The 25569-nt window shown below is 53.7% G+C and overlaps 12 protein-coding genes across 12 annotated transcripts; 5 read left to right on the plus strand and 7 right to left on the minus strand.

The window, feature by feature from the left end:
* Positions 1 to 283: 283 nt before the first annotated feature.
* Positions 284 to 1477, plus strand: V2A60_001353 (uncharacterized protein; the record flags this gene model as incomplete). Its single annotated transcript, XM_083252714.1, has 1 exon — positions 284 to 1477. The coding sequence occupies one exon, from the start codon at positions 284 to 286 to the stop codon at positions 1475 to 1477; it is 1194 nt and encodes a 397-aa protein (XP_083108840.1).
* A 1557-nt stretch (positions 1478 to 3034) lies between these two features.
* Positions 3035 to 4468, plus strand: V2A60_001354 (uncharacterized protein; the record flags this gene model as incomplete). The annotated part of the gene is made up of 1 exon (XM_083252715.1): positions 3035 to 4468. One exon carries the CDS (start codon positions 3035 to 3037, stop codon positions 4466 to 4468), a length of 1434 nt encoding a protein of 477 aa, XP_083108841.1.
* Positions 4469 to 5012: 544 nt separating this feature from the next.
* On the minus strand, positions 5013 to 8585 carry V2A60_001355 (putative glucosyl/glucuronosyl transferase; the record flags this gene model as incomplete). The annotated part of the gene is made up of 1 exon (XM_083252716.1): positions 5013 to 8585. One exon carries the CDS (start codon positions 8583 to 8585, stop codon positions 5013 to 5015), a length of 3573 nt encoding a protein of 1190 aa, XP_083108842.1.
* Positions 8586 to 9702: 1117 nt separating this feature from the next.
* V2A60_001356 (uncharacterized protein) lies at positions 9703 to 11232 on the plus strand (the record flags this gene model as incomplete). Its single annotated transcript, XM_083252717.1, has 1 exon — positions 9703 to 11232. The coding sequence occupies one exon, from the start codon at positions 9703 to 9705 to the stop codon at positions 11230 to 11232; it is 1530 nt and encodes a 509-aa protein (XP_083108843.1).
* Positions 11233 to 11520: 288 nt separating this feature from the next.
* Positions 11521 to 12530, minus strand: V2A60_001357 (succinate dehydrogenase iron-sulfur protein subunit SDH2; the record flags this gene model as incomplete). Its single annotated transcript, XM_083252718.1, has 3 exons — positions 11521 to 11847; positions 11913 to 12064; positions 12179 to 12530. 3 exons carry the CDS (start codon positions 12528 to 12530, stop codon positions 11521 to 11523), a joined length of 831 nt encoding a protein of 276 aa, XP_083108844.1.
* A 1709-nt stretch (positions 12531 to 14239) lies between these two features.
* V2A60_001358 (rDNA-binding RNA polymerase I transcriptional factor) lies at positions 14240 to 16297 on the minus strand (the record flags this gene model as incomplete). Its single annotated transcript, XM_083252719.1, has 1 exon — positions 14240 to 16297. One exon carries the CDS (start codon positions 16295 to 16297, stop codon positions 14240 to 14242), a length of 2058 nt encoding a protein of 685 aa, XP_083108845.1.
* Positions 16298 to 17455: 1158 nt separating this feature from the next.
* On the minus strand, positions 17456 to 18264 carry V2A60_001359 (histone-fold-containing protein; the record flags this gene model as incomplete). Its single annotated transcript, XM_083252720.1, has 4 exons — positions 17456 to 17692; positions 17745 to 17872; positions 17934 to 18044; positions 18111 to 18264. 4 exons carry the CDS (start codon positions 18262 to 18264, stop codon positions 17456 to 17458), a joined length of 630 nt encoding a protein of 209 aa, XP_083108846.1.
* A 2751-nt stretch (positions 18265 to 21015) lies between these two features.
* On the minus strand, positions 21016 to 21648 carry V2A60_001360 (tubulin-binding prefolding complex subunit GIM4; the record flags this gene model as incomplete). The annotated part of the gene is made up of 4 exons (XM_083252721.1): positions 21016 to 21048; positions 21112 to 21304; positions 21448 to 21538; positions 21609 to 21648. The coding sequence occupies 4 exons, from the start codon at positions 21646 to 21648 to the stop codon at positions 21016 to 21018; spliced, it is 357 nt and encodes a 118-aa protein (XP_083108847.1).
* A 264-nt stretch (positions 21649 to 21912) lies between these two features.
* Positions 21913 to 22208, plus strand: V2A60_001361 (COX assembly mitochondrial protein; the record flags this gene model as incomplete). The annotated part of the gene is made up of 2 exons (XM_083252722.1): positions 21913 to 21946; positions 22006 to 22208. 2 exons carry the CDS (start codon positions 21913 to 21915, stop codon positions 22206 to 22208), a joined length of 237 nt encoding a protein of 78 aa, XP_083108848.1.
* A 257-nt stretch (positions 22209 to 22465) lies between these two features.
* V2A60_001362 (transmembrane proteins 14C-domain-containing protein) lies at positions 22466 to 22982 on the minus strand (the record flags this gene model as incomplete). The annotated part of the gene is made up of 3 exons (XM_083252723.1): positions 22466 to 22659; positions 22758 to 22884; positions 22980 to 22982. The coding sequence occupies 3 exons, from the start codon at positions 22980 to 22982 to the stop codon at positions 22466 to 22468; spliced, it is 324 nt and encodes a 107-aa protein (XP_083108849.1).
* A 484-nt stretch (positions 22983 to 23466) lies between these two features.
* On the plus strand, positions 23467 to 24126 carry V2A60_001363 (dolichyl-diphosphooligosaccharide-protein glycotransferase; the record flags this gene model as incomplete). Its single annotated transcript, XM_083252724.1, has 4 exons — positions 23467 to 23739; positions 23805 to 23862; positions 23933 to 23996; positions 24060 to 24126. The coding sequence occupies 4 exons, from the start codon at positions 23467 to 23469 to the stop codon at positions 24124 to 24126; spliced, it is 462 nt and encodes a 153-aa protein (XP_083108850.1).
* Positions 24127 to 24332: 206 nt separating this feature from the next.
* On the minus strand, positions 24333 to 25506 carry V2A60_001364 (GRASP55/65 PDZ-like domain-containing protein; the record flags this gene model as incomplete). The annotated part of the gene is made up of 3 exons (XM_083252725.1): positions 24333 to 25127; positions 25192 to 25275; positions 25339 to 25506. 3 exons carry the CDS (start codon positions 25504 to 25506, stop codon positions 24333 to 24335), a joined length of 1047 nt encoding a protein of 348 aa, XP_083108851.1.
* Between the last annotated feature and the right edge of the window lie 63 nt (positions 25507 to 25569).

Raw genomic sequence — 25569 nt, forward strand, 5'->3', positions numbered from 1 at the left:
CACTTGAGTCTGATAGATTGCGGTCGGCATAAAAGCATTCTGCTACTCATTCTTCGAATTCAGATGGCCATCACGTGCAGATAGATCTCTCTATACCATACCCCCTTTCAACTTTGGCCGTCATGTTCCATCTGTACTTTCAGCACTGCCAAATGCTTATCATCGTGGTGCCTCAAGCCACTCTTCAAAGCAGAATGCAAGCTCGACACTTCACAGTGTCTCAGTAACCAGGGCCCTAGAGGTAAATTCGAGCCGCCCATTTTAGAAGCATACTCAGCCGAATATGGGTGGAAAAGATGCATACAACTCAGTGGCGACCGTTCTCCGCGCTCTATTGCAGATCTTTACGGGGCGTCGAGCTGTCGTTGCTCGGCTTTTCGTTGCCATTCTACTCGCTGTGACGATATACCAGCTGCTGCCGCACGAAGTGAGGATCTTTCTACTGAGTCAACCTACATCTGCGCGCTGCAGCCCCGCGCAAATAAACACCGACTATTCCTGCAGAGCAGACACTAGGCACGCCGAAATTCCCAATATATTGAACTTGGTCTATGTCTTGTCTGACCCCGTCGACGGGACATTTCCTCTACAATTCAGCCATTTTCTTTCCGTCTATGCAGCTTGGCATCACTGGCAGCCAGATGCAATCTACCTCCACACCAACGTCGAAGCCAACAGCACGGCTGTCCGCGGCGCGAAGAGTGGCGAGGCAGGCAAATGGGCCAAGCGCGTATTTGAGATTCCCGGGCTCGTGGTCAATACCGTCCCGGTTCCCACACATGCGGGCAACGGAGTGAGGTTGAGAGGTATGGAACACAAATCCGACTTTGTGCGAGTTCAGGCAGTGCATGATTTCGGTGGCGTCTACATCGATATGGACGTTCATTCCCTCAAGGATCTCAAGCCTCTGAGGGACTCGGGCTACAGCGGGATAGCAGGCAAGCAAACAGATGGGTGGATCAACAGTGGCACGTTCATGTCAGAAAAGGAAGGGCGCATGATCAAGCTCTGGAGAGACCGCATGCACGCGACATACGATGGGTACTGGACGACGCACAGCAACAAGGCTTTGACCCAGGTTGGCAAGGAGTTGGCCAAAGAGCCCTGCACAATGCTCACGTTGAGGCCATCCGCATTTGCCCCCATGGGGTGGAGATCCTTCAACACCGAACGACTATTTGCGAACCACTTTGAGCCCTCGGCCATTTACTTTGACCAGGACGGCGGCCTTCCCGCCTACCCGGAAGACTACGAGAAACCCCCAAACTCCCTGACAACTTGGGCACATGATTGGAGATGTACGTTTCTGTTGCATGCTTTTTCTCCCAAGAAGGAGAGAAACGGCATCAAGGACAACGGCATCTCGCCACGCTTTGTGGTGGAGAGAAGGAGCAACTTTGCACGAGCTGTATACCCAATGGTGAGGAACATGTATGCTAGCGGTCTTATAGATAAGCATGATCTGGAGTTGAATTAGAAACGGTAATAGATTCACCTTGACTGGGGGATGGTTTCGATGTACTTTTCCTTGCTGTTTTTCGAGCCGGCATATTCTACTGCTACAATTTCCTAGCCCCAATTGAGTGCAGAGTCTGATATAAAAATGTCCGAGCAAAACTCCATATATTTTTTCCTTTCTCCCATCTCATCCCATGACTCTTTTTGCAGACAACCGGCTTGGTGGCGCCATAAGGATGTCTATACTTTTTCGGCGGGAAGTAATAGCCATCTACATGGTATTATCGCTACTCACATATAGAACGAATATAGAGAACATGCTGAGAAAGATGAAAGCATAGAGAAATCAAGCGAAGCACAACCAAGACTGAAATCTCAGGCAATCCTCCGTGACTGTGGTATCGGTTCCAGACCTCGATCTATAGCGTGGCTGGCTGGCAATCACATGTCGCATGAACTCGTCTTGTTCTCTAAGACGGCTGGCCCACACGCAGACTCTGCATCAAAAACCACCTGCATGAGCTGAACAGAAGAATGCCTCAATCCGGAGAACTTGTATCCTCCGCAAGGCCTGAGACGTTTCTGCCTGCGGTATGCGCGCGTGCCCAGGCAGCATAGCCTTGTCGAAGCTTTCGAACACAGAGGCAGAACTCGGATCGTGCCCAACCGCACTACCAAGCCCCAGTCGGCTCTGACGCAGTGGCCTGGACCTGTCAATTCCAGTGATGGTTATTAGTCCTGGGCCGTTACTCATGTTTTAGACATGTTCATCTGCTCTCTGGTGGGTAGACTGCATTCATCTCATGTCGTCGTACCTCCGAAGTGGGGGGAGGGAGCGAGACGTTATTTTTCGGCAGCATATCTACTTATTGAGCAGTCATCTCCCATATTAGGGTGGTAGAGAAAGTGGCACGGCTTCCGGGGCGCCATTTTCCTGCCGATTAATGTTCCAAGGCGATAGCAGCAAGACTGGCACTGTTAATACTTTCCGAGAGACAGCTGAGAGTCTTCGCCCAAATCGCCCGACAGCCGAACCACTTACACAAGACTGTTCTCGCTCTCGGGTTGATTACATTTGCGTCCGTACGAGGTTGTCGTATAGGCTTGCTGGAATGTTCTGATTCTGCGATATAGGCCAGCTTATTGCTCCGCTTGTTATGGTCTTCAATATATTAGTATAGAAAATGCTTGCAATGCTGAAAAGATAATCAGTCAACTATAGGAGCTGAGGGCCTATATTCAACGGGAACCCGCGGGCGAAATAATGCATGTACGCAGCAGCACCATGTTGGGGGCCGTCGGTATAGCACCTGAATGCGTGTGTCGAATCGGCAGCTCTATTGGAATAGTACTCCTTCTTCCCTTTGGAAGAACATGCTCTCATAAGAGTGGCATCCTCTCAGACGAAGTGAAGATTGCTATAAAAACCTAGCTGAATCGCACATTTACAATTCAGGATCCAACGCGCAACGGCATGTTACCTCGGGCTCGTAAAGTTGATACCTGATCCTAAGCCTTTGCCACGCGGGAAAAGCGTGCTCTGCTTACACTGTCAGCTCCATTACTGGCAACGAATATGAAGCTCTCTTGGATTGTCTCGCTCGGGACGCTTGCAGCTTGGCCATCGTCGGCGAATCCCCTTGTCATTGACCAGGCAACATTCAAGGCTAATGGGGGTGATGTCAACGACATAGCCAACAGCATCAAGACGCACAACGATGTGCTACAATCATATAGCTTCAACACGCCGTGGCTGGTAGTCGGCGACATTGGCGGTTGCACGGCAACGTGGCTAGGCGACAAAGACAATTATACCTACGTGCTGACGGCCGCGCATTGCATCGACTACAAGGGTGAGGTGACGTACGTGGACAGGAAGTTCACGGCGTGGGATGGGCGTGTTATAGCAGGCGGGCGAGGCATCGCGTACGTACCACCGCAACGCATCAAAGTGCCGGAGGGGATGGGTGGCGCCTCGACGGATATTGCCATACTCGAGATTCCCACCCTTCTTCAGATTGTGGGCCATAGTGGACGCCCACTAGAGCGGCCCATTCTGAACGATGCCCTGGATGAAAACGGCCTTGACGTGATTTTCGTTGGCTACGGCGTCTGGGGCGTCGGGACTCAGCAGAGTGGTTTGTACGGACCGGCCACGGCCACCGGCACGCATCGGCTGTACGCGCGCGGTCGCATCGATCGAATCTTTGAGAGTGATTATGGCATCGGCGCAACATACCAACCGACCGGACCGTCTGCAAACTGGGGACGAGTTGCGCCGGGCGACAGTGGCTCGGCTTGGTGGCAGATCCGCAAGAACAGGCCGACCATCGTTGCAACAACCAACGGCGGCCACGGCACCCTGTCCACTGGTGCCCGCGTTTCCAAGTACATCGGTTGGATCCAGTCCAAGTATCCAGACGTCCGGCGCTCGTCGACAGAAGGGCCGCGGGGCTGCATTGTGAGCGTAAAGACCAATGACGCGTACTGTCTGACGGTCGGACAGTCCTCGGGGTATTCGTTGCCGTCCTGGATCTACGACCAGCAAGTATACGTGCGCGCAGATCCAGGCACGGCCGTTCAGCTGTCAGACTACGACAATCTCTCGTACAACCGTCTCGCCAAATTTGACGGGACCGTCGAGAACAGCCAGCTCAAGGCCGTCAAGGCAAACAATGGACAGACGCTCGACTTCTCGCATCCTCACTCCATGCGTGTCGTCGCCAGCACGACCGCGCTTGGCTGCATTGTGTCGCTGACGTCCGTCGAGCTGTACTGCCTGCCGAAAGGGAAGAGCGCAGGCTACTCGCTTCCATCACGGATTTACGGCCATGATGTCCAGGCTGAGGGCAGTGCGGCTGGCGTCATGTTGTCAGACTGGGACAATCTCTCGTACAATCGCATCGCGACGTTCAATAAACTTGTACAGAATTGGGAATTGAAAAAGGTCAGAGCCGTGAATGGCGAGGTGCTAGATTTCTCCCGCCCGAAATCGATGAGGGTAGTATAAGTGTTAAGCCGATTTAGAGCACCACTGCGTCATGCTGCGTGAGCAGTTGGGCCAGATACTCGGCCAAGCATCATGGAAACTGGCACTTCAACAGTGCAGCGCCTGCTTGAATTTAGATAATTTCAACATTATGATTGATATGTGTATTTGGTTCGTTAATACACTGCCGGTAAATGGCATACATATGATGACCGCAGCCAAGTTCGTTGATAAATTATTTTATTGTATGTTTCGCAATTCCTTTCATATATATGTACAGTTGACATCATCTGTAGGGCGACTGACATTGGCGCTACAAGGACTACCGGCGTCAGAAACGTAATTTTCGTATTTGGTCATCACTGCCAGTCTGTCATCAGAAAATCTGCATTGCATGCGGCCATCAGTAGTAAGCAGAGTCAGTTATAGTGTAATACTAAGCAGGATGGACTACTTTGGTCAGGATAGCTCCTGCATGCTGTATTATGATGAAAGCCGTGGTGCTTGGACGTCGCGACGGATCATGACTATCAAGCCATTGTGCCGCCTAATATCCTGGGCTGCTCTATAAGTCAGGACGGACTTGGTTCGTCGCCCGGCCGGCCACCCCAGCGCAGCCTTGTCCGTTGTTCCGATGTTGCATCTCCAACAAACTTTGTTTCTTAATATACTCAATGACAATCTCCTCTTCTGTCTGCTCCTGAATTGTCTTTTCTCCGCATATCCCCACCTGTGCCTCGAAACTGGCCCCAGTCATCCCGGCGAGATGGCCAGAGACATTCTCCTCAGTTGCGACGGTCATGACGCCTTCAGCCACATCTGTGATTGAAGGTGTCATCGGGGTTCTTTCTTTCCCCATTCTCTCCCTTGAGTTAGTCGGAGTTGACCCTGGTTCATTATTTTCAAGGCTTTGCTCCATAGCTCGATTCAGTTGCTCCTCATACTCCAGATCGCTATTTTCTTGTCGCCGTGCCTCCGCTTCGCTGATGGCTAGAACCCTCCGCAGTTCCTCCTCAGCTACTCGCTGATCTAGAATCTCATCTGCTGGGGATTGGCCATCTCTTGCATACTCTGAAGTGTTTGACTCTCTGGCGATATTGCAATCTGCCATTGAACCCTGTGCAGACTCGGCAGTGCGAATACTAGCTCTGTTATCGTGTTGATGGGCATTGGACGTAGACATGTGACTATGAGAAGACTCAGCAGCCTTTCTCATCCCGGCAGCTTCATGAGCATCCAAGATGTTTTCCAGCATGTCATCGCCCTCGCGCTTCTTTTTCAGATACTTCTGAACCAGCCTCCAGCGAACAATGACTTCCTGCTTTTCTGCATCACTGCTCTCCAACCAGTCCTCGTATCCTAGAGCAGTTCGCGACGCGACAATGTAGCTCTGCACGTTGGTGCCAAACAAGCCCTGTACTTCTTTATGTACCCCCTTCATTGCGTACCCAAGTACGCCCATCAGGCCAGCTGTTGGCTTCGCGATGAATCCCGCCATACCCTTGCCAACTCCCTTGACAAATCCGCCCGCACCTTCCTTTTGGGCACCCTTCCATGGCATGGTGGCCAGACCGGTGATCCCGTCATACCATCCGAGTCCAAACTCTTTGCCTACTGCCCTGGCGCCCGATTTGAAGTCGCTGACTTGTGCATGCGGGCGGACCGTGTCGTCTCCCCACAATCTTGGGAGATTATGGCATCCTTTTGTGAGACCCATTGATATGTCCATCGGTCCTTTGATGAGTGCTCTTGTGAAGCGTCCGAGTCCTCTACTCACATGTACGCCAGTAGGGCGCATGAAGTTGTGATCATTGCTAGAGCTGGAAATATCTCGACTGCGGACTCGAGTTCGGCCAGGATCTATTTGCTCGCTCTCTTTCAGCTCCAAAGCTGATTTAAAGTCCGAGTTTATTGATAATTCCGAGCTACTATGTGAGGTGGTGGCTCGTGTTTGAGAGTCTGCAGCTCCCGAATTCGCTCGGTCGTCTTCTGTACGTGTACTCGGACATGATGTCTGCCTGTGATCCGACACTTCAGAACTAGCAGATGCCAGCGTATTTGATTGCTTCGAGCGTTGGCGATTATTTTTGAACGGCAATCGCGCAGCCCTCACCGTCTCTGACGGGATATCTGCCAACCCCATGGCCATGCCACCGAATGCTCCGCAGGCCGCCACGAAGCCTCCGGATATCGGATCCAAAGGGCCTTGGTCCGTCTCATATTCTTGCGCTCTGAACAGCTTCAAATCGTCAAAATCCAAAAGATTTTCGTTTGTCAGAGTACAGGCCGCGAAAGCGCTCAGTCTAATTTGGGTTCGCTTCACGCGCCACACCGCAGGTCGAGACGGAGCAAGGGTGCAACGAAGTCGATCAACCTCGAGAAACTGGTGAAAGAGCTGCGCGCCCATTTCGTCTCCTCGCTCCTGCGCAATCTTACGAGCAAAATCCTTTGCTCGAGCTCGACTCTCCGGTTTCAGACAGAAATTGATGGCCTCGGCCAGCTTTTGTGTCGTTAGCCGTCTATGGGGAATGGGATCCGGGCCAGCGCCAGCTCTGGCCACCATGGCACCCCAAAATGGCTGGTCCCCAAAGAAGGGAACGACCACAGTCGGTCGACCAGCGGCGATACCAGCAGCCGTAGTTCCGGCGCCTCCATGATGAACAACGCATGAGACGCGCTTGAATAGCCAGTCATGCGGCACGTTGCCTAGCATGAAGACGCCTTCCGGTACATGAAGCTCATTTGCTCCCATGCCTCCCCAGCCCTTCGAGAGCAGCACTCGCTGTCCAGTCTCTTTGGCGGCCCCAAATATCAGTTCTGTCATTGCGTCAGGATCATCCAACACAATACTGCCGAATCCAATGTAGACGGGCGGTGGGCCTCTGTCGAGGAATGCCTGAAGCTCGGGGCTTGGCGTATACTCGGAGGCCAAGTTGAGAAAATAGAACCCTGAAATGGATATCAAAGAGTTCCAGTCCTTTGGCTTGGGTATAAGCGCGGGAGACCAGCAGTACGTATGGGGCACTTTCAGACGCTGCAGCATACCGGGCGCCCACATCCGACTGATGGGATCCAAACCGAGGCATTTGGCGCGAAATCGATTGATGATGTCGCCCAGTCCTTGCCACGAGAGCATTTCAATCATTGCGTAGCTTATGTAGTTGGTGAGGTGAGGGTCCGCATTGGACGCTTGGATGTTGGCCAGCGGATGGGGAAAAGCTTGTGTCGGCGAATATGGCATGGTAAACATGATGTGGAGCGGGATTCCGAGCTTCTCTGCACAATGAACATGAGCAAAGCTCGGAGGGTTGGCGATGATGCAGTCGGCAACAAAAGGCTTTGCTTCGTCCTCCGGAATCTCGCCGGCCGCACAGTCTCGGCGCATTCCGTCGCCGGCCTCGTAACACGACCTCCAGCAGCCCTGTATATACCCGGCCACGTCTTTCCGTCGCTGCCCGACATCTCCGCTGACCACGCTCCGGACGCCCGGCATGAGGCTCGGGTTCCTCACCATGAAGGCCATCAGCTGGGAGGGATCGCCGCCGATGCTGAAAAACTCCAACCCATTCTCCTGCACGAAGCTCTGGAAGTTTGGGTGCGTCGCGAGGCGGACGCGGTGCCCGTACCGCTCTTTCAAGACTTTGCCGAGAGCGACAAACGGCTGCACGTCCCCGCGCGACCCGACGACGTGGACCGCGACATTCAGCGGCGGCGGCGGCGCAACTCCTTCGCTGCCTCCCAGGGACGCGGGCACGTACGGCGGGGGAGGCGGGGGGTGGTCTTGCACGCTCTGTGCCTGCTGGACGATGGCGGGCGTGAAGATTTGGGAGAGCCGTCTGTTGAGCTGATTGATTCGGATGTTGACACGCCCATCCTCGGTCACGTTGGCGCTGGTTCCCAGCCCGTCTTTCTGCGCTCGAATCTCCCCAGCAGCATCGCCGTACGCGGGTGGGGGATAGTCATTGGGACCGGCGTCGGCGGAGAGAAGATCAGTCTCTTCGAGGATGGGTCCTTCTGTCTGTATTACACCGGCGCCTGTCTCTCCGGCAAGAACTGCTTCTGCCTGTTCTAATATTGTGTGTTGCACATTTGCTGTTGCTGCCGGCTCGCGGTCTTCTGTGAGTTTTGAGCCAGGCATGTCGTGAATAGTATAGTGGTGTATTGGGCTTTGTATGCCCAGGCAAATGTGGCTTGATATACTCTTGATGGACTCTCCATGTAACTAATGTGATACGTAGTTCTTTTGAGCCGTATTCAAAAAAAAAAAAAAGTTGATTTCAACTACAAAAGCAGGATACCGAGTTCTTTGTCAGTGTTCTTATACAACTACTGCATCGAATCTGTCTCTGCAGCCCCCCCTGCACCGTCCAGAATGTCTCTCTTCTGCAATTGGCTCGCTCGTCAGATACTAGGCAATATTTGTCCAAACCCGAGCGGCCTAATCTACATCGAGCTAACTACTTCCACTCTCCATGTAGAGTGGCGTGGCGGAGCCGCAGCCCGACTTGGCCTCTCAGAAGCGAGCCCAAGTGTCGTCAGCCTCCTTTTGCACCAGCAAATGTAAGCAGCTCAACTACCCGCTTTGTGTAGTTGTCGTATTTTACTTGGCACGATCTGGAATATCTGTCGGGTCGTGTCGGTAACTTGCGTCAGCCCTGCTTTGCACCATCCCCCATCACAGCCTGGTCTGCGTCATCTCCGACATACTGGCTTGAACCTAGCACTTTGCAAGCCAGGCCATCAAGATCTTCCACGGCTTGTTCTAACGACACAATCGTCGATAGAAGGTTATTTTTTTTTTTTTGTCCGGTTTTCCGCATTTGACTCTGCATGTTCCGCCGTGCATTCACAGCCAGTTTTAAACAAATGAGTGTGTCGATCAAGAACGACCCGGGCCTCACATTGCTTCTTCAGCATCGCATGCGGTCCTTCAAGATATCCACTTTGAGGGCTAATCCGAGCTCAGGATGGCCTTCCACTCCATAAACACTTCATCTCAACGCTCCAAGCAAATTCGCATTGGTGGAAGTCGTTCCAAGAATGGCTGCTCAACTTGCAAGTTCGTCCTTACCCTATAGCCCTTGACCGCAGGCGCAAGCTGTGCGATACTAAACCTTTTTGATGCAAGAATACGGAAAATTAAATGCGACGAAGCAAAACCTAGCTGTAAAAAATGCACCTCGACAGGTCGCAAATGTGATGGCTATGCATCAGGTCCCCAAATCCGCATCCGAGGCTGGCGACAGTGCCACGGGATGCCGGTGGCGCCGCCACCGCCTGCTCAATCGCTGGTCTGCCATTCTTCTTCCACGCACACTCGCAGCTGGGAATACTTTTACCATTGCTGCTTCGAACCAGTGTTTGGTGGTAGCCAGTTCCAATGGATCAAAGCGCTCATCGTACAGCTCGGCCAGCAAGAGGACGCAGTCATGTCGGCGGTAGTAGCTTTCAGTTCAATGCACGAGGCCGCATTCCGAACTTCCCTCCATGGGCCAGCTGCACGTACACAGCTGCCAGCTTCACACATGGATGTTCTTGCATCCGTCCCGAACACCACAGAATACACGGCAGTGACGGCTGCGTACTCAGCCTCTGTGAGAGCACTTCAGCAAGCGATAGATGAGCGCGGCAGGGTCGCGGTTCCCGCCGCGCTAATTTGCTGCATTCTATTTGCGGCGTTGAATATGGTGCAGTGCGACTATGACGGCGCAGTTTGCCACATCGAACACGGGCTCGGGATCCTCGCGAGAGAGCAGAGCATCGAGCGCAGCGGCGGGAGTCTCTGCTTGCCAGGCTGGTCGGCGACAGCGGCCAATGGCGCCATGTCGTCCCTAGTCTCCGGATTCTACCGCCTGACAATTGCCGTCTTTTTCTATGGGCGGACGGAAACTCTACTAGAGGAGAGGATCAGTGTTGCAGTCTCATCGCGGGTCGGGCAACCCGCAGTCGACGCCGTGATCCCGTTTCGGGACATTGACGAGGCGCGAATGTCCCTCTCGATCCTCGCCGGGAATACGTTGAGATTTGCGGCCGAGGTAGGCGGGCATAGAGACAGACAGGACCTTCCGTCCCCCGAATGTTTTCGTAGGCGCGACGAGCATTTGGGGCGTATTCATTCGTGGTGCGCTTCTTTTCAAGCCACGCTTGCCGCCTCACCAAGTGAACTGGCAGAGGAGGCAAGCCTGCGCATGATACATATTGTTCTCGAGAGCCAGTCCCTGGCACTGGTCATACTGCTTCGCACTTGTCTCGATGCAGACGAGTCCGGATACGACGCGTGTTTTCACGAATTCCGGGCCGTCCTCGTTCTCTGCGAGGAGTACGTGGCGCTATATTCGGCGTCGCGCGCGTCTTACACGCCAGGCCGCGAAGCCGGCAACTTTACCTTTGACATGGAAATCCTTCCGCAGCTCTGGCTCGTCGGAAAGAAATGCAGGCATCGCGAATATCGACGGTGGTGTATTGACCTGCTGGCAAGATATCGTCGCAAAGAAGGTGTGTGGGACCCGAGGCTGATATGTGGCCTCGCAAAGCGCACCATGGAGATTGAGGAGGCCGCATTGCCATCCGGTCGCACTCTGCTTCCGAACAATTTCGATAGGCTGTGGACGGTTGATTTGGACTCCCGATATACGTATGGCAGTGTTGCCGTGTTTGCCTACAAGCCAACAGCCCTTGGAGGACGCGGTCTGTCTTGGGAGGAACTGATACCCGTGGAACAACAAGCTCAGGTCCAAGGCGAGTCTCCAAAGGGACCAACAAATATGAAATCAATGTCGCCTTAATTTTCCCATTATATCAGTCACCATTGATTGTCGTAAACACAGTATTCATTGTCTTCTATTGTGGCAGGTTATTTGAATGCATATTCTTTAAATAACAAAGGTAAAACAAAAGAGACTGCTTGTTCGAGTGCCCTCGCCCACCGGTTTTCCAGTTAAAATACAGAAATGTGTCAAAAAAAAAAGTTCCCATCGCTCTCCAAATTAGCATTGATGCCAATGGCGGAATCGCCGCCTCAGTGTCGTGTTAGTCCCTCCTCGCCATACATTCCAAAGAAAAGTGCCCCTCGGTTACGCGCCGAGAGACATTTGCTTCTTGATCTCGGCAACGGCCTTGCCGGGGTTGAGGCCCTTGGGACAGGCCTTTGTGCAGTTGAGAATAGTGTGGCAACGGTACAGGCTCATGTTGTTTTCGAGGTTGGCTTGGCGCTCGGCGGTGCGCTCGTCGCGCGAGTCGGCGAGCCAGCGGTACGACTGGAGGAGGATAGCAGGGCCGAGATACTCCTCCGAGTTCCACCAGTATGAAGGGCACGAGGTCGAGCAGCAGGCGCAAAGAATGCACTCGTACAGGCCGTCCAGCTTCTTGCGGTCCTCCTTGCTCTGACGGTATTCCTTGCCCTGTATTCGTACGTTAGTGTCTGCGTTGGTTGATAGAAGTAAGATTAACAAAAAGCAACACGTACGTCGGGTGCAGGGGTATCGCGCTGAAGGTAAGGCTTGATGGACTTGTATTGCTTGTAGAAATGCGTCAGGTCAGGAACGAGGTCCTTGACGACGTAGGTGTGAGGGAGAGGGTAGATCTTGACGTCGGAGGCAGATTCAGCAGGGATTCGGCCTAAAGTAAGTCGTTAGCAACGCAGTCCTCCAAAGTTCTGCCGTCAATTGGCCCGGACACTGGAAACATTGCCCGGGCCGTCAGCTTCGGCACGTGAAAGGACTGGCGTCATACAGAGGCAGGCCAGGGTGTTTTGGCCGTTGATGTTCATGGCGCAAGAGCCGCAGATACCCTCACGGCAACTTCTGCGGAATGTCAGGGTTGGGTCGAGCTCGTTCTTGATGCGGATGATGGCGTCGAGCATCATGGGGCCGGTCTTGTTGAGGTCGATGGTGTAGCTCTGCAGGCGCGGCTTCTCGGTGGGCGTGTCGGGGTTCCAACGGTAGATCTGGAAGGTCTTCATGCGAGGCTTCTGCTCCTCGACCTCGCTGACAGTGGCCATGGAGCGCGAAAAGGCGACGCTGGGGCGAATGGACGCTGTCCTGGCCGTGCCGAGGATTCGCGTCGAGTGGCGAAGAGCTGCCATGGTAGTTTTTTTACTTTCTGAGCCGGTGGGAGGAATAAGAGGTAGACGCAAGAGAGCCGGTTAGGGTGAATGCAGCCAACGGAGACGGCAAAGCATACACGAGGGGAATTGAATTGACCGTTTGCGCGATGGGCAAGTTTGTCTCGTCAGGAAAGGTAGCTGCTAAGGTTATGACGGCGAGAGGTGAGAGAAGATGGATTGTTGGCTTCCCTCGGCTATTACACCCCAAGCCTGTGCTCTCGGGTGCCCTGGCCAATCAGCGGTCGCTTATTGTAAATTTGACCTCCGCTGGTTTCAGTCACGTGTTGTGGAGAAGAGTCCTATTCGGCTTGTTCCAATGCGCGATAAACAATCATGTCATAGATATTTTGGATAAAATATTTCGACAATCCGGATACACTCATATGTACACACATATATTTTTGTATTCAATTCGAGCAGATTTGAAGTCGTAGACCACAAAAGCCATGCAAGGCAATGCAGTGGTCATCGACTCAAGGGGCTTTTAATTACCGGCCGCTAAGTCGGCTACTAAAAACGACCATTTGGCCTGTTCAGATTCAAAGCCCCTCCGGGTTCTGTCGCAATAGTGGTTCCCAGCCGTAGAAACCCGAATTAGTAGTAGTCATTACTTACCGTATAGTATTTCGGGTCCCGCAGAGTTGAATTGTGCATAGCAGGCAATTGCAAATAACTCTACTCAGTAGTCTTATCACTGAGATGAGGTCGCACACGCAGCCTTGGCGCCACGTTTCTTCAGCCACTATTCCAACCCGCCTGACTGTCGGTGGCCGGCTTCTTACTCTGGAGAGCGAGCCCTGCTCAAACCTTATTTTTAGCTGTACAGCTAAGATCACCCAAGCATCTGGCATCGGGTTGCAACGGTGGCGTCTTGACGGCTTCCTAGGTGGCTTGAAAAGAGAATTCCAATGTGAATCGATTGTTGTACGCCATAGGAGGTGGTGAGAAGATACAGGTGATTCAATGTAACCGTTACGTACGGGCGTAGTGCCCGACCACAAATCGTCTGCTCTCATTGGGAGGCAATTGAAATACTAATAAAAGGTATGAACTGTGTACAATGATTCTCATTTGAAGCATGATAATTCCTCGTCCAGTCATCTTGTAGGTTTCTGAGCTAGCCGTTCGCAGCATTGCACTGTACTACACTGTTGAGTTGATATCTGTGGCCAAAATTGGAGGAGAAGCGCCTAGAAAGCCAGCAGTTTCTCTATCCAAACTTCGAGTAACTTTGATTTCTTCTTCGTATTTACTGCAGGGTGCAATTGCAAGGTTGCTTTTTGCTGAACAGGTTACACTCGGCTAGTTTGAACGACAAATCTTGCAACGAAAAAGACGAGTATTCAGCGCCGCAGCATGCCTTCTCTCGCCAGTCCGGTAGAATCCCCACGTTGTAAGGGTCGCAGGAGCCGCAGTCAAGACTACAGATCACCCGAGGGAAGGCGCAGGTTTTTGAAAGCCAGATATATTCTATCGATATAAAGAAAAGGTATACATAAGCCAATATTCTTTTCCTTAACAAACTCCGCGCTAAAATGCAAACAAGACAATGCCAGTCATGATCTTCATGAGCTCTTTCCGTGAGAAAAAAAAAAGCAAAGTCGTCCTGTTGGTATATATGTACCCCCATAAATCCGGTCTGTTCAGTTCAAATACAGGCTCTCTTTTGCAGCGTTTGTTGTTGTACTTTAATCAAAATCGTCGCCGTCGCTGTCTGTCGCGGTGGCCTCCTCTAGCTCCTCCTCGTCGTCGTCCATGTCATCGCTGTCATCGCTGTCCTCGTCCGCGTTCAGGCCAGGTACCGACTTCCAATGCACGTAGTCGTTGTCGAGCCAGCGTTTGCTGACAGGCAGCTGGTACGGGTCAAAGGGAAAGTATGGGTCGAGCTGGTGGAAGCTTTCATCCTGGCCGTCGTAGCCGGCATCGCGTAGCGCGCCGCCCGTGGCGTACGTCGACGATAGGAACTGTGTGAGGCGCACACGCTTGTTGCTCTCTACCAGCGGGTAGACGTACATGAAGTTGAGACGATGGGCCAGCCTGGCGAACTCTTCGACAATGACGGGCGCACACACCTTAAGTGGGTTCAGCTTGCCAAAGATTTGCACAGTGAGGTCCTTGCGCGAGCTGCCGATCCACTCCAGATCCTGGCCAATATAGGAGGCTGCGTCGTCCACATCGACGGCATCTGGGGCTGCCACGATGAGGTCCTGCCAGCGGAAGCAGAAGATGTACAGCGTGGCTTGCACCAGACTATAGTAGGGGTGAAATCGCTTCAAATCGGGGCCACGGCAGATGGGCTCGTACTTGCGACGGTACTGCTCGAGATGGTGCAGCAGCAGGGCAAAAATGGTACGCACCAGGCTGCGAGGCACATGGGCGCCACGTGCGACGAAGCTAGCGAGGTAGGCAGCGGCAGCTTGCTTCAGCACGTTGGGTGTATTGCTCTGGAAGGCAGTGGCAATGAGCTGCCCGCAAAACGCATCGGTGAGGCGCTCGTGCTGCTGCGCGAAGTGGAAGATGAGAAATTGCGTGTGGCGAGATTTATATGTGGGGAGAACCATGTGGTCAAACTCGCGGAGGATAATAGTAAAGGCGTCAAAGGCCTTGTCTGAGCCGGGATTGAGGAAGTAGGGCGTGTAGAACTTGAACAGGGTATCGAGGACAGCGTCCATCTTTTCGACGTTGTCCTTGACAGTCTTGATTCTCGTCGCCTCTTCGTCAAAGTCGAGGTCTTCGCTATCAACGGATTCATTGTCGCTGTCATCGAGCTCGTCCTGTTCCCAATCGGATGTGGTGTGCGGGTGTTCGCGGAGGGCGAAAAGCACAGCGGTGGTGATGTCATCGTCAATATCCTCAAGGTCTAGCTGCATTTGCGAATCAATCTTGACGACACGGTTGAGTATGATGTCGAGAATTTCATCCTGCAGATCAGGTAGGTAATCCTGAACTTTGAGTAGGTTGTTTATGTATGCCATGTGTGTCTGCACCGAGTCATCAGGGAAAGGAAACTTGGCGCTCAACAGATTCTCGAGAACAGCGACAGCCGAAGGAAACATTTGCAAGAGATAGCGCAGCGTGGAGTGTAGACGCTTGCGCATGGCGTCGCGGGTGACTTCCGGAAAGTCGGGGACACTCCAGTTTGACTGGCGCGTCAAGCAAAACTTGTCTACAAGCATGGAGAGCACGGCGCCAAGGTAGGAACCTTGCGCACTGACCAGAGCGGCGAGGAAGTGCGTAAAAGACTTGACAAAAGCGTCGTCTCTGCCGAGCCATGAGCACTGCAGGATCACACGCACGAGGCCGTTGCAGTCCCTGTTCTTGAGGATCGGGACACAACTCGTCAGGGCCATTACGTAGACCTGCAGCTCGTGGGGCTTGAGGGTGTCGTCCTCCTCGCCGACGACGGGGGGCAGGTAGCGCTGCTTGTCGTTGGCAAACATTTCCTTGAGCGTGTCGTACTGGCCGTCGTTGCCACGCAGGTGGCCCTCGAGGGCGGTCCGGACCTCCAACTTGACCTCCTCCATGGTACGGCGGCCGACCTCGTATGTGATGTTCCGAATGTCGTCGAAAAAGACTTTGCGTCGCTTCGTCGGGCTGTCGGGGGCTTCGAGCGTGTCAGAGCCTGCCTCATGCTGGTACTTGCGGCGGCCGAGGACAGAGGCGGTTTTGAGAATAGACTTGACAGGCGTCGAAGTCTGCGACACAGAGCCAGGCAACACTCTGGCAGCGGGCGAGAACGGTCGCATGGGGTATGTAATCTTGTGTATCGTGTGGTGTTTGCTTTTTTTTTTTTTGCCTTGCTTCTTTTCTGGGGATTTTTTATCTTCCTCTATTAGCCGCGCACACGCCGTGCGACACTGAGGCAGAGTTTTGTTTTCTCGTTGTCCCGTGGCTGTGACTAGGTAGTCTTGTGAATTTTCCCCCCAGCAACGGTCGGGCGGCTAAGGTCTAGGCATGTAGAAGAATCACTGCGTTTTAAGAGAGGCCAGGTTGATGTTATCATAATAATTGTATCATGCAGCGGAGTTCTAGCATTTGCTTCCGCTGTGCATTTATTCCCAGAGCGCTGTTAGGCGATGGGAAAGCAACTGTCTGGATGCAGGGTGAATTGGGGGAGGGCGGCTGTGTGCGAAGGATGCTGGAAATTTTTGGTCGTTGATGGGAATTTTTTCTCGGAAAGATGGGGCCACACACGTGCCCCTCCCCTCGCCTTGCCCGCCAACCCGCGCCGCCGCCAACACACCATCATCATGGTCCGTGCACTGGGGGTGCATCGCCAAATGACGAATGACGCCGAGTCCCTGACATTGCCGGCAGTATATTATGAATATGTCAAACGAATTGCTTCAAAATGAAAACATTTCCGTACTTGAATTGGGGGCCTCTTTTTAACCTGACGCCTTTCCCAGCAATCCATTGAATCAACAAATTTGACAGGTTACACTGGTGGTGGTTTCAGCCAGTATACCCAAACCAACCACACTACCGATATGAAGCTACAGATACCTGGAGCTCGCCACTTGCCACCGAACAACCGCTCGGTATGTGGCAAGTCCTATCTTATAATTCTCATCTTGGATGTCTTTTTGCCGCCTCGCAGCGACAACCATATCCTTTCCACCCCTCTTTCCACCAAATGGACCAAGGCAGTATCAACGAAATCTATTGTATAGGAAGCCGGTTTGCAAGCCCAAGTAACGGCTCAAAATAAGCAAAGTCATACCAAGCAAATGCATGGCAGCAGAAAATCAAGAAACAAAAACACAAGGAGCGCCACGTTCTTGATGCGATTTCGCAATCAAGACAAAAGAGGTATCCCAATTCTGGTGGCAACAATACATGTCGCCATACAAGCCATAATACACATGAGCGGCATCCCTTCGTCACTAGAGCGAGCCGGCGTCCTAGTACCCCTCGCCGGGTCCCGTGGCCGGGGCAGATCCGTTGTGTGCAGTGCCGCCAGAGCTGTACATGTAGTTGGGGTCGGCCGGGGCCTCGGCGCCGCTTGCACCGTCGGCAAACTCCCCAGTGCCGGATCCAGCAGCCGCGGGTCCGGCGCTCTCGGGCCGCTCGCCGCCGGCTACGGAGCCTCCCCAAGGAACATTCTCGGCAGCCCGTTCACGGTTGGTTGCGTTTTGTTGCTGAATACTGGTCAGTGTTCTGCCTTCATCAGCCCGCACAGTGCGTGCTTACCTCTCTGTACTTGGACAGATACACCTTGAGCGCCTCGGCATAATTTTCAAACCCGAGCGACGTCATGGCAAATAGGATGTCCTCGCCGTTGACAGTCTTGCGCTTCTCTTGTTGACATTTCTCCGAGGCTGGACCCATCTTGTCAGCTTGCCGCCAAGAGCGATGCTGCGCAGTGACGGGGCGACTTACCTTCGCTGGTGATGAAAGATATGAATTCACTAACACATTCTTGCATGCACTCCTTCGCCTCTTTCGCGATCTTGGCGTTATCAGGTAGAGCGTTCTTCATGATACGCGCGACTAGGGTCGTTTGTTAGCACGGTGGCAGCCCTCGTGGTTTAGCGACTGCCAGCTACGACGACGTACCATTGGCGATGGGCAGCCATCTGTCCTGTTCCTTGACGCCGTCAAAGTCGTAGACGCCGGTGGGATCCTGTGAGTCGTCCATTTGTCCGTCGTCTCCAGGGGATTGAACAGGTTGCTCGGCATCCTTGGGGGGCGATTGAGCGGGCTCCGACATATTTGGCTGTTTTGGGGCCTTGGCAACGGCGACGGTGAATCAGAGAGTGTTGATTTTTGCGCAACGATTGGGCCGAGACAGCACTCGCTCCGGCTGTAAATTCCCTTTTGCCACGGGTCGTGGGCTGGAGTTTCCGGGTTCAGTCAGATGGAGGAGGGGGGGTGCGGGTCGAAATCGGGTTGGCTCGAGAGGCGAAGAGGGCTGCGTCACTGCGAGAAGCCAGTCAGTCAGTCAGTCAGTACAAAGGTGCGCTGATTTGCATTAGCCTCGGGTGGCAGGGGCCGGCGGCTCCAGGTCCTCGGGGCACGGTTGAGGACGGGTCAATCACGGCCAGACGATGGACGTAATGGGTGCGAGAGAGTTCTCCCGACAGCACGGGAGAAGCAGGTTGGGTTCCCAAGGTGCTGCAGAGGGAGAGAGGGAGGGAGGGGTGGAGGGGTGTTGGGAGCGAGCATGCGCTGGCGCGCCCCCAACGCCGCTGTTGGCAAACTAGCGATGACATGGCACCGGGACAAGGGAAAGATGCCGGGCATATTTGCAAAGGGACGGCACTCCGTACCTGGAATCAATTGTTCTCGCGACGCTGGTGAGGGAGACGGGAGAGGAGGCGCGCGTGGACGATGCGACGGGCGGCTCGCCGTGAGCGGTACCGTTGGGAGCCTACGACGGCGGGATCTCTCTAGGTCGAGAGAATATGCGCAGGGCTGCAGTACAGGTACACGGCAACTGGTACGAGGAGGGCGTACGGATAGCTAGGTAGTATGGGCGTGCGCCTGGGAATCAGAAGTGATCAATTGATGCGCAGCGCAGGGTCAGAAGAGAAAAAGCGTCGCGGAGGACGAGCGGCGGCGGCGGCGACTGCAGGCAGGCAGGCAGGCAGGGTGGTGCATACGGAAAAGGTGGAGTGCTGGGGTGGCTTGTTGGAGGAGGAGTAAGTAGGAGGAGGAGGAGCCTAAACCCGAGGCAGCCAGCCAGCGAGGCCATCTCTGTCTTTGCAGCAGCCATGCGTTTCTGCTACCAGGTACCTAGGTACCTTATTGCCTTACTACTTACCTACTTACTTGACCTACTTACTGCCAAGTACCTAAGTATCTACTTACTTATACGAATGGCTATCCGTGTCATTTGCGCTCGCCTACCTACCTAGGTAGTACAGAGGCACGGTGACGAATTGATGAGGCCCAAGGTTCCGAGCTACTGCAGTGCACAGTACCTCATCAAGACTGCTGGAACCCTGGTGCCTAACAAGTAATAAGCTTAGCTGCACATACAGATCCATCATCAAGTAAGTACTTAAAAGTAGGTACTCCCGACGGAGTAAGTACTGATGTGTACCTGCTCGTGGCTGAGCCTCGTGGCTGGTGGCTGGTTGGGCAGTTTGCTCCCCCCACCGTATTTTTTTTTCTTTTGTTTTTCTGTCCTTTTTTTACCTTTTCCTTGACCATTTTCAACACCGACGCAACGGCGCCGACAAATAACCACCAACATGTACCCCTTCTTGGCTGATAGGCTGAGTGAATACCTAGATGGGCTCATGAGGACAACTACCGTTGCTTGCCCTTGTCAATCAAGTTGCTGCTAGTGGCTGGCCCGACAGATGCCTGGCGCGCGCCCGCGTCACAGCCACTGCCAGCACAACACGGTCAATATCACCCATCGCACGGCATATCTCAAGTATCAGTACTAGACAATCACATTCACGCTCCCGCAGTCACGTCTTTCTCGTCCCAGGGGGAATGCACCTTTTCACTCATGCATTACTACCACGACTGCCTTAGCGTGTGCCGTACAAGTACCCACACCACACCTTCCTTGCAAGTCAACTCGCACCCAAGCGATGCTACCGTCGTCAACTCTTTTCGCACAGCTACGAAGAGCGGTGTGATTCTCCAAGGGAGCTCCTGGCAGGCTGTTCATCCCAGCTCTTTAATCATCTTCATGTATTAATATTTTTCCTCCATCACTGATGGCATCATGCGTCAGCGTTCACATCCATGACCAAGCTGTCCGGTTCCCCGGGAGCGTGCTCCTCACCACGTTGCACCGCATCTGTGTCCATCGGGCACCGTGATGCCTAGCAGCAAGCCCATTGAGTTCTATGCAGCATGCAAGCCACTTGAAATTTTTTTCTCTCTTTCTCTTAGCGCATCGCTGCAGTTTCTCATGTATCACTCGAAAATTTTTATTCTGTTTGTAACACTGTAGTTGCGGCCTCGTCGTCATTGTCTGCTGGCGCACCTCGTCATTCTTCATATCCGGCTGGCTTGGCTGAGCCCGTCAGGCTGGCCTTAGGCCGCATTGCGTCTTGCACACGTTGAGGGCTGTGTATGTGGCTGGCTTATAATTAGTTCTCTAAAACCTCAACCTGCAGATTGTGCGTTCCGTGTGCGCCGATGCTCCGTGATTATGTCACTACCCCGTACCCGATAGCCATTGCGCAATGTCGCAATACCTCCGTCCTACAAATTATGAAGGAATATGGCTGATGATTTCTAATTTCACCACGCCGACTCATCCGGGCCATGCTTGAGCGAGATCGCAAGACCGTCAGTCTCTGCAATTGTAGACAGTGTGATAGCTAGCAAGCCATGTGTCACCAGGCATTGCGAAGCCGCGCACTTGTTTCAACGTGTCGGTAGATCTAATCATAAGCAATGCCCATAATACAATGAGACAATCGTCGAATGGTGTATTTGACGGTTTTCGATTGCTACAGCTAACTTAATTTTGCTTCATCCGCCATCAACTACCCTATTGCTGCACAACTTGGACATTGTTCTTCTTCTATAACAGCGGTTAGCCCTGCATGCCTCATAGCCAATGGCTTGATATTTTGAAATCACGTACCTTCCATGCGTCGAGTTCGTCTTGTTTCGTCTTGTAGTTCTTTACTAAATCATCCAACACTTTCTTCAGGCCATCTTGGTTCGTCGTCAGTGCAGGAACAATATCCTTGACTGTTCGTTCCACAAGGACGCCGTTAATAAGGCGGAAGCATTTGCGATCCTCGGGCAGAGGCTGGAGAGTCTCGAGGACGAGTCTAAAGAGGTGCAGCGGCAGTTAGTTAATCATGTCCTATCCTACATTTGTGCCCACTGCCTGATGGCGGGGTCGTGACATGTCGAGATGCCTCATAGTCGGTCCCCAGAACAACGATACCGAAACGGGCAAAAATATACGCACTTGTGCTCCTCAGCTTCCTGTTCAATATCTCCAATTTTCTGTGCTATTTGTTGCAGCACATTCTTAAAGTTGGAATACTGTGCTTGAAGATCTAGATCGGTCCAGGTTAGCGCCTCATGTCACCTAGCAAACGCGCGCCGGACACCCCGCCGATAACACACCCTGCTGTTTCTTCCCGGAGGCTTGAGGCTGAGCCGACATGATGAATCGTTATTGTTGAAAGAGTTTGTAATCGTCCATAGGCTGCTGAGCGATGCGATTCACAGACTGCGGCGGGAGCTGCGAGCGTGCGATGAGTGGTGGTTGCTAAATTCCGGAGCGGGCCCAAGCTTTTTCTGCCGGCCTAGCCTTGGTGGCGTGGTGATGCGCCAGACCAGCGGAGCCTGGGGGGCTTTCAAACCTGCGACCAGAGTGCTACTTGAGGCCTCAACCTGAATCACACTTTTGGCGGCACAAGAACGCAGCATGCATCCTCATCTTCATACAAAGAACGCTCTGGGTATGGTGGCCAACTGTGCGATACTAGACGGCTCGATCAGCTGACGACGGTGACTACAGCGTGCGAAGAAATCATCGCCCAGCTTGAAGAGTGCCACGCCAAGGGCTTCATGCACAAGGCTGGCGGCGGGTGCAACGATGTCAAGGAAAAGGTGAACCAGTGCCTGCGAGCCGAGCGAACCAAAATGCAAGCCGACAATCGAGCCGCGGCGCGGGCGAAGCGCGAGAAGATCAAGAAGGCCCAGGAGGAACTGGGTCTGTGATTTGCAAGAAGCGGCTGGTCTAGCGGCCGACAATGTACACTACACGGAGATCAATCGAGCAAGGGGGGGAATCACCATCGATGCAGAGGACACGAAACAAAAGACCTGTACAACAAAGGGGTGGCGTTTATCGGTACTTATTGGATATCAAGGCATTTGAGAGGAGACATTCAACATCAGTTTATTGTACATAATGCCCAGCTATCCATACATTACGATTCAAAATGTATTAAACTGCGATATTTCCAGTCACGAGTTCAAGCAGAGTTCTTGAAGGCACTACCAAAGGTAATGGCGCCAAACGTGGACAGCACACTGAGGAGGATAGGGACAGGCTTCTTGAGGCGGATGGCGCGGGGGATGGACGCGCCGCCCAGGACAACAGAAGCAAGAAGACTCAGCTCGATGCCGTAAGGTTGGCGGTTCTGGATGCGGTAGCCGCCGAGGCCGTCTGTTTTTTCGGAGAACAAGTTAGCGCAAGAGCCCGCCCAAGATTCGGAGCGGCTTCTACTTCGTAGTCGGAGCAGCAGGACGCGGGTAACCACGTACAGAGGAGACCGACGGAGCAGCCGGCGATGATGGAAGGGGCGGAGCGTGTCTTTGCGTAACCCATGATGCCGCCGCCAGCCGTCAAGGCGGCGAGGAGAAAAGAGGTGTACTCGAGCTGCGGGGAGGACTGGGGTTTTGCGGACAGGTCAGCGAACAACGATGATGCCTGGTTGCGACGGGTCGGGGAGGTGGCCTCTCGGCCGGGACGGTTCCTGCGCGTACCATTGTGGCGATTCAAGTCAGACCGAAAATCTTTGCGTTTAAGCTGGGATGAGCAGATGATTTATGCGGGTAGAGGTATTCGCAGGACAATTCGTTATACAGCTCAGGGTGAGCAGGTCGTGAAGCCGAGCTACCGACCGACTTGCTAGACTGACGACATTTGGCAAGCAGTGGGTCCCCTTTCGCGCCGCCGTCGCCCCCCAGAAGCGCAGCGACAGCATCCTCCAAAAAAGGTGGGATGTCGCTGCAGCCAATCACAGCTGCCGCTCTTTGGAGCTGTCGTGTCCGGTACGTAGCTGGCCTCTACTTGATGCTTCACCCTCACCATCGCCATCCACCATCCCTCTGTATTGCAGTCGTCGACCCTCGCCATTGTCGCCGTTTTTTTCTTTAAAAACAATTGCTACGGAGAGCCCCTGCCGCTCTAGAATCCCTGCGTTCCTCTTCATCTCATATTTCGTCTATATATTCACCCCCGCGTTTTGCCATGGCTCCCAAGAAAAACGCGGCCGCTGCCACTGCGGCCACGACATCAACGGAGAAGCAAGCTGCCGCCCAGACCACGCCCATTGCCGCCGCAAAACGCCCCTCGACGAATACCACAGGCGATGCCACCAGCTGGGACGTCGTCTTCCAGAATATCTATACCCACTACGTCAAAGAGACGGCCCAACGCACCAAGCTGATTGACGTCTTCCTCGCCTTCCTCGTCGTCGTCGGCGCCCTGCAGTTTGCCTACTGTGTCCTTGCGGGCAACTACGTACGTCCGTTCCCGATCATTTTGCCGGCAGTCTCAAGTCCGGATAGCTTCTGACCCTCTCATAGCCCTTCAACGCTTTTCTCTCTGGCTTCTCCGCTACCGTCGGCCAGTTCGTCCTTGCCAGTATGTCGTCCACACGCAATCGCGATCCTTGCTTGTAGGGTCTGCAAGCCATCAAGCTAACAAGCGCCAGTCTCTCTCCGCATCCAAACAGCCTCGACCGACAAGAGCGAGTTCCCTTCCGTTTCGCCAGAAAGGTACGACTGTCAACAGGACCCCGTGCCGACCCACGCGACACGCTCATGCTAACTATTACAAAGGGCCTTTGCCGATTTCGTCGTATGCAGCTTGATTCTGCACTTTTTCTGTATCAACTTCATCAATTAGATTATGAAACTGTCATCTTCGAGAATAGTAAACCAGAGGTAGCGAGCTGGCCCAGCTCGACCGGGCTGCCACATAAATGTATTATAGGCGATGATGAAATTCTACAGCTGGCAATACAATGACAACTTGCACATTGAATCCCGGTACGATTGGCGAAAAATATGAATTATGCGCATTCTGACTGAGCACCAATCATGTGTTTCTATTCATTCGCTGCTTTCGGTAGCGGGTGGTGGTGAGGTTTGCGCAGGGCCCTTGGGAGGTCCTTCACCAGCCTTGGGGGGCGGCGGCACACCGGCCGATTTCGAAGCCGGCGCGTTATCTAGTTTCCGGCTCTTCTCCTCCTCTTCTTTGAAGTAGTCGTCCATCAGGTTATTGCTAGCGTGCGCTGGCTTGTCCTTCTTTTTGCCCCCCTTGGGCGGGCCGGCCGCCGGCGACGCTGTACGGTCCACCAGTTGTGCCGGCACCAAGAACGATGAGTTGCCTTGCGCAGCGTCCGCCGGCACAAATGCACCGCCATTCTCTTCCGGAGAGGCCGCCGCCGCCGCTGCCGCCATGGCTGCTTTCTCGTGACCGCCATCAAACATAGTTTCGCCGGGCGCGTCGACGGGCTCGCTCAGCGGTGCAGGCAGGCGGTGCAGCGCGCCGTAGCCGAGCGTGCAGCCGATGGCGCCGTTGCCGCCCCATTCGCGGCTGGGATGTATCGTCACCTCGCGCGTGACATCGTATTCGTTATTGTAGACGTGGAGGCGAAGCGGGCGCCCGATGAAGTCCTCGACAAGCTCGCCGAGCGCCGACTCGCCGTGCAGGGCACCCTCGGGGCTGCCTAGGATGTAGTCGCTGTAGGGGAGAAGGCCCGCTAGGTCGGCTGGCGAGTTGGCGGGGACGTCGAGGACGTGCCAGATGTTGGCGGCGAGAGCCAATGGCGAGTACTGGAGGGAGAGGCCGAGCGAAGCCGTGCCGGCCGGGACGGGGATGTGCATCTCTCTTGTTCGTTGGCCCTGGCAGACGGTTAGCTGTGACAAAATGGGTATATTAGAAGAAAGGTTTCCAAGTTCTACGTGCCTTGGCACTCCAAATACCCAAGGATACACTGCCGCCGGCGCAGTTCCGTATTTCCTGAGCAAACAAGCTCGGGTCTGGGTTGTCCTGCTCGAGCTGTCAGTATCTCTCGCCCAAGCGACACAGAGGGCAGCGCATCTGGAGGTTTACAATCGGGCGCCCATTGATTCCAACAACGTAATCGAACCACGGTTCGACAGCCAGCTGCAGGTTCGTGTTTCGCAGCACCTGGAAGCCAAAGGACCCTTGTTCTTGCTGGCCTTGCTGCGTGTCACCACCATCCAGGCGGGACATGAACCGGTTGAGGGCATTGAACATGGTGGCTGGAACGGCCCCGTGCGGCAACCGATTATACTAGTCTGCGGATGATTTGACTTCTTA

This window comes from Cordyceps javanica, chromosome 1, assembly GCF_051103115.1.
Source record: "Cordyceps javanica chromosome 1, complete sequence".
NCBI classification, from domain to species: Eukaryota; Fungi; Ascomycota; class Sordariomycetes; order Hypocreales; family Cordycipitaceae; genus Cordyceps; species Cordyceps javanica.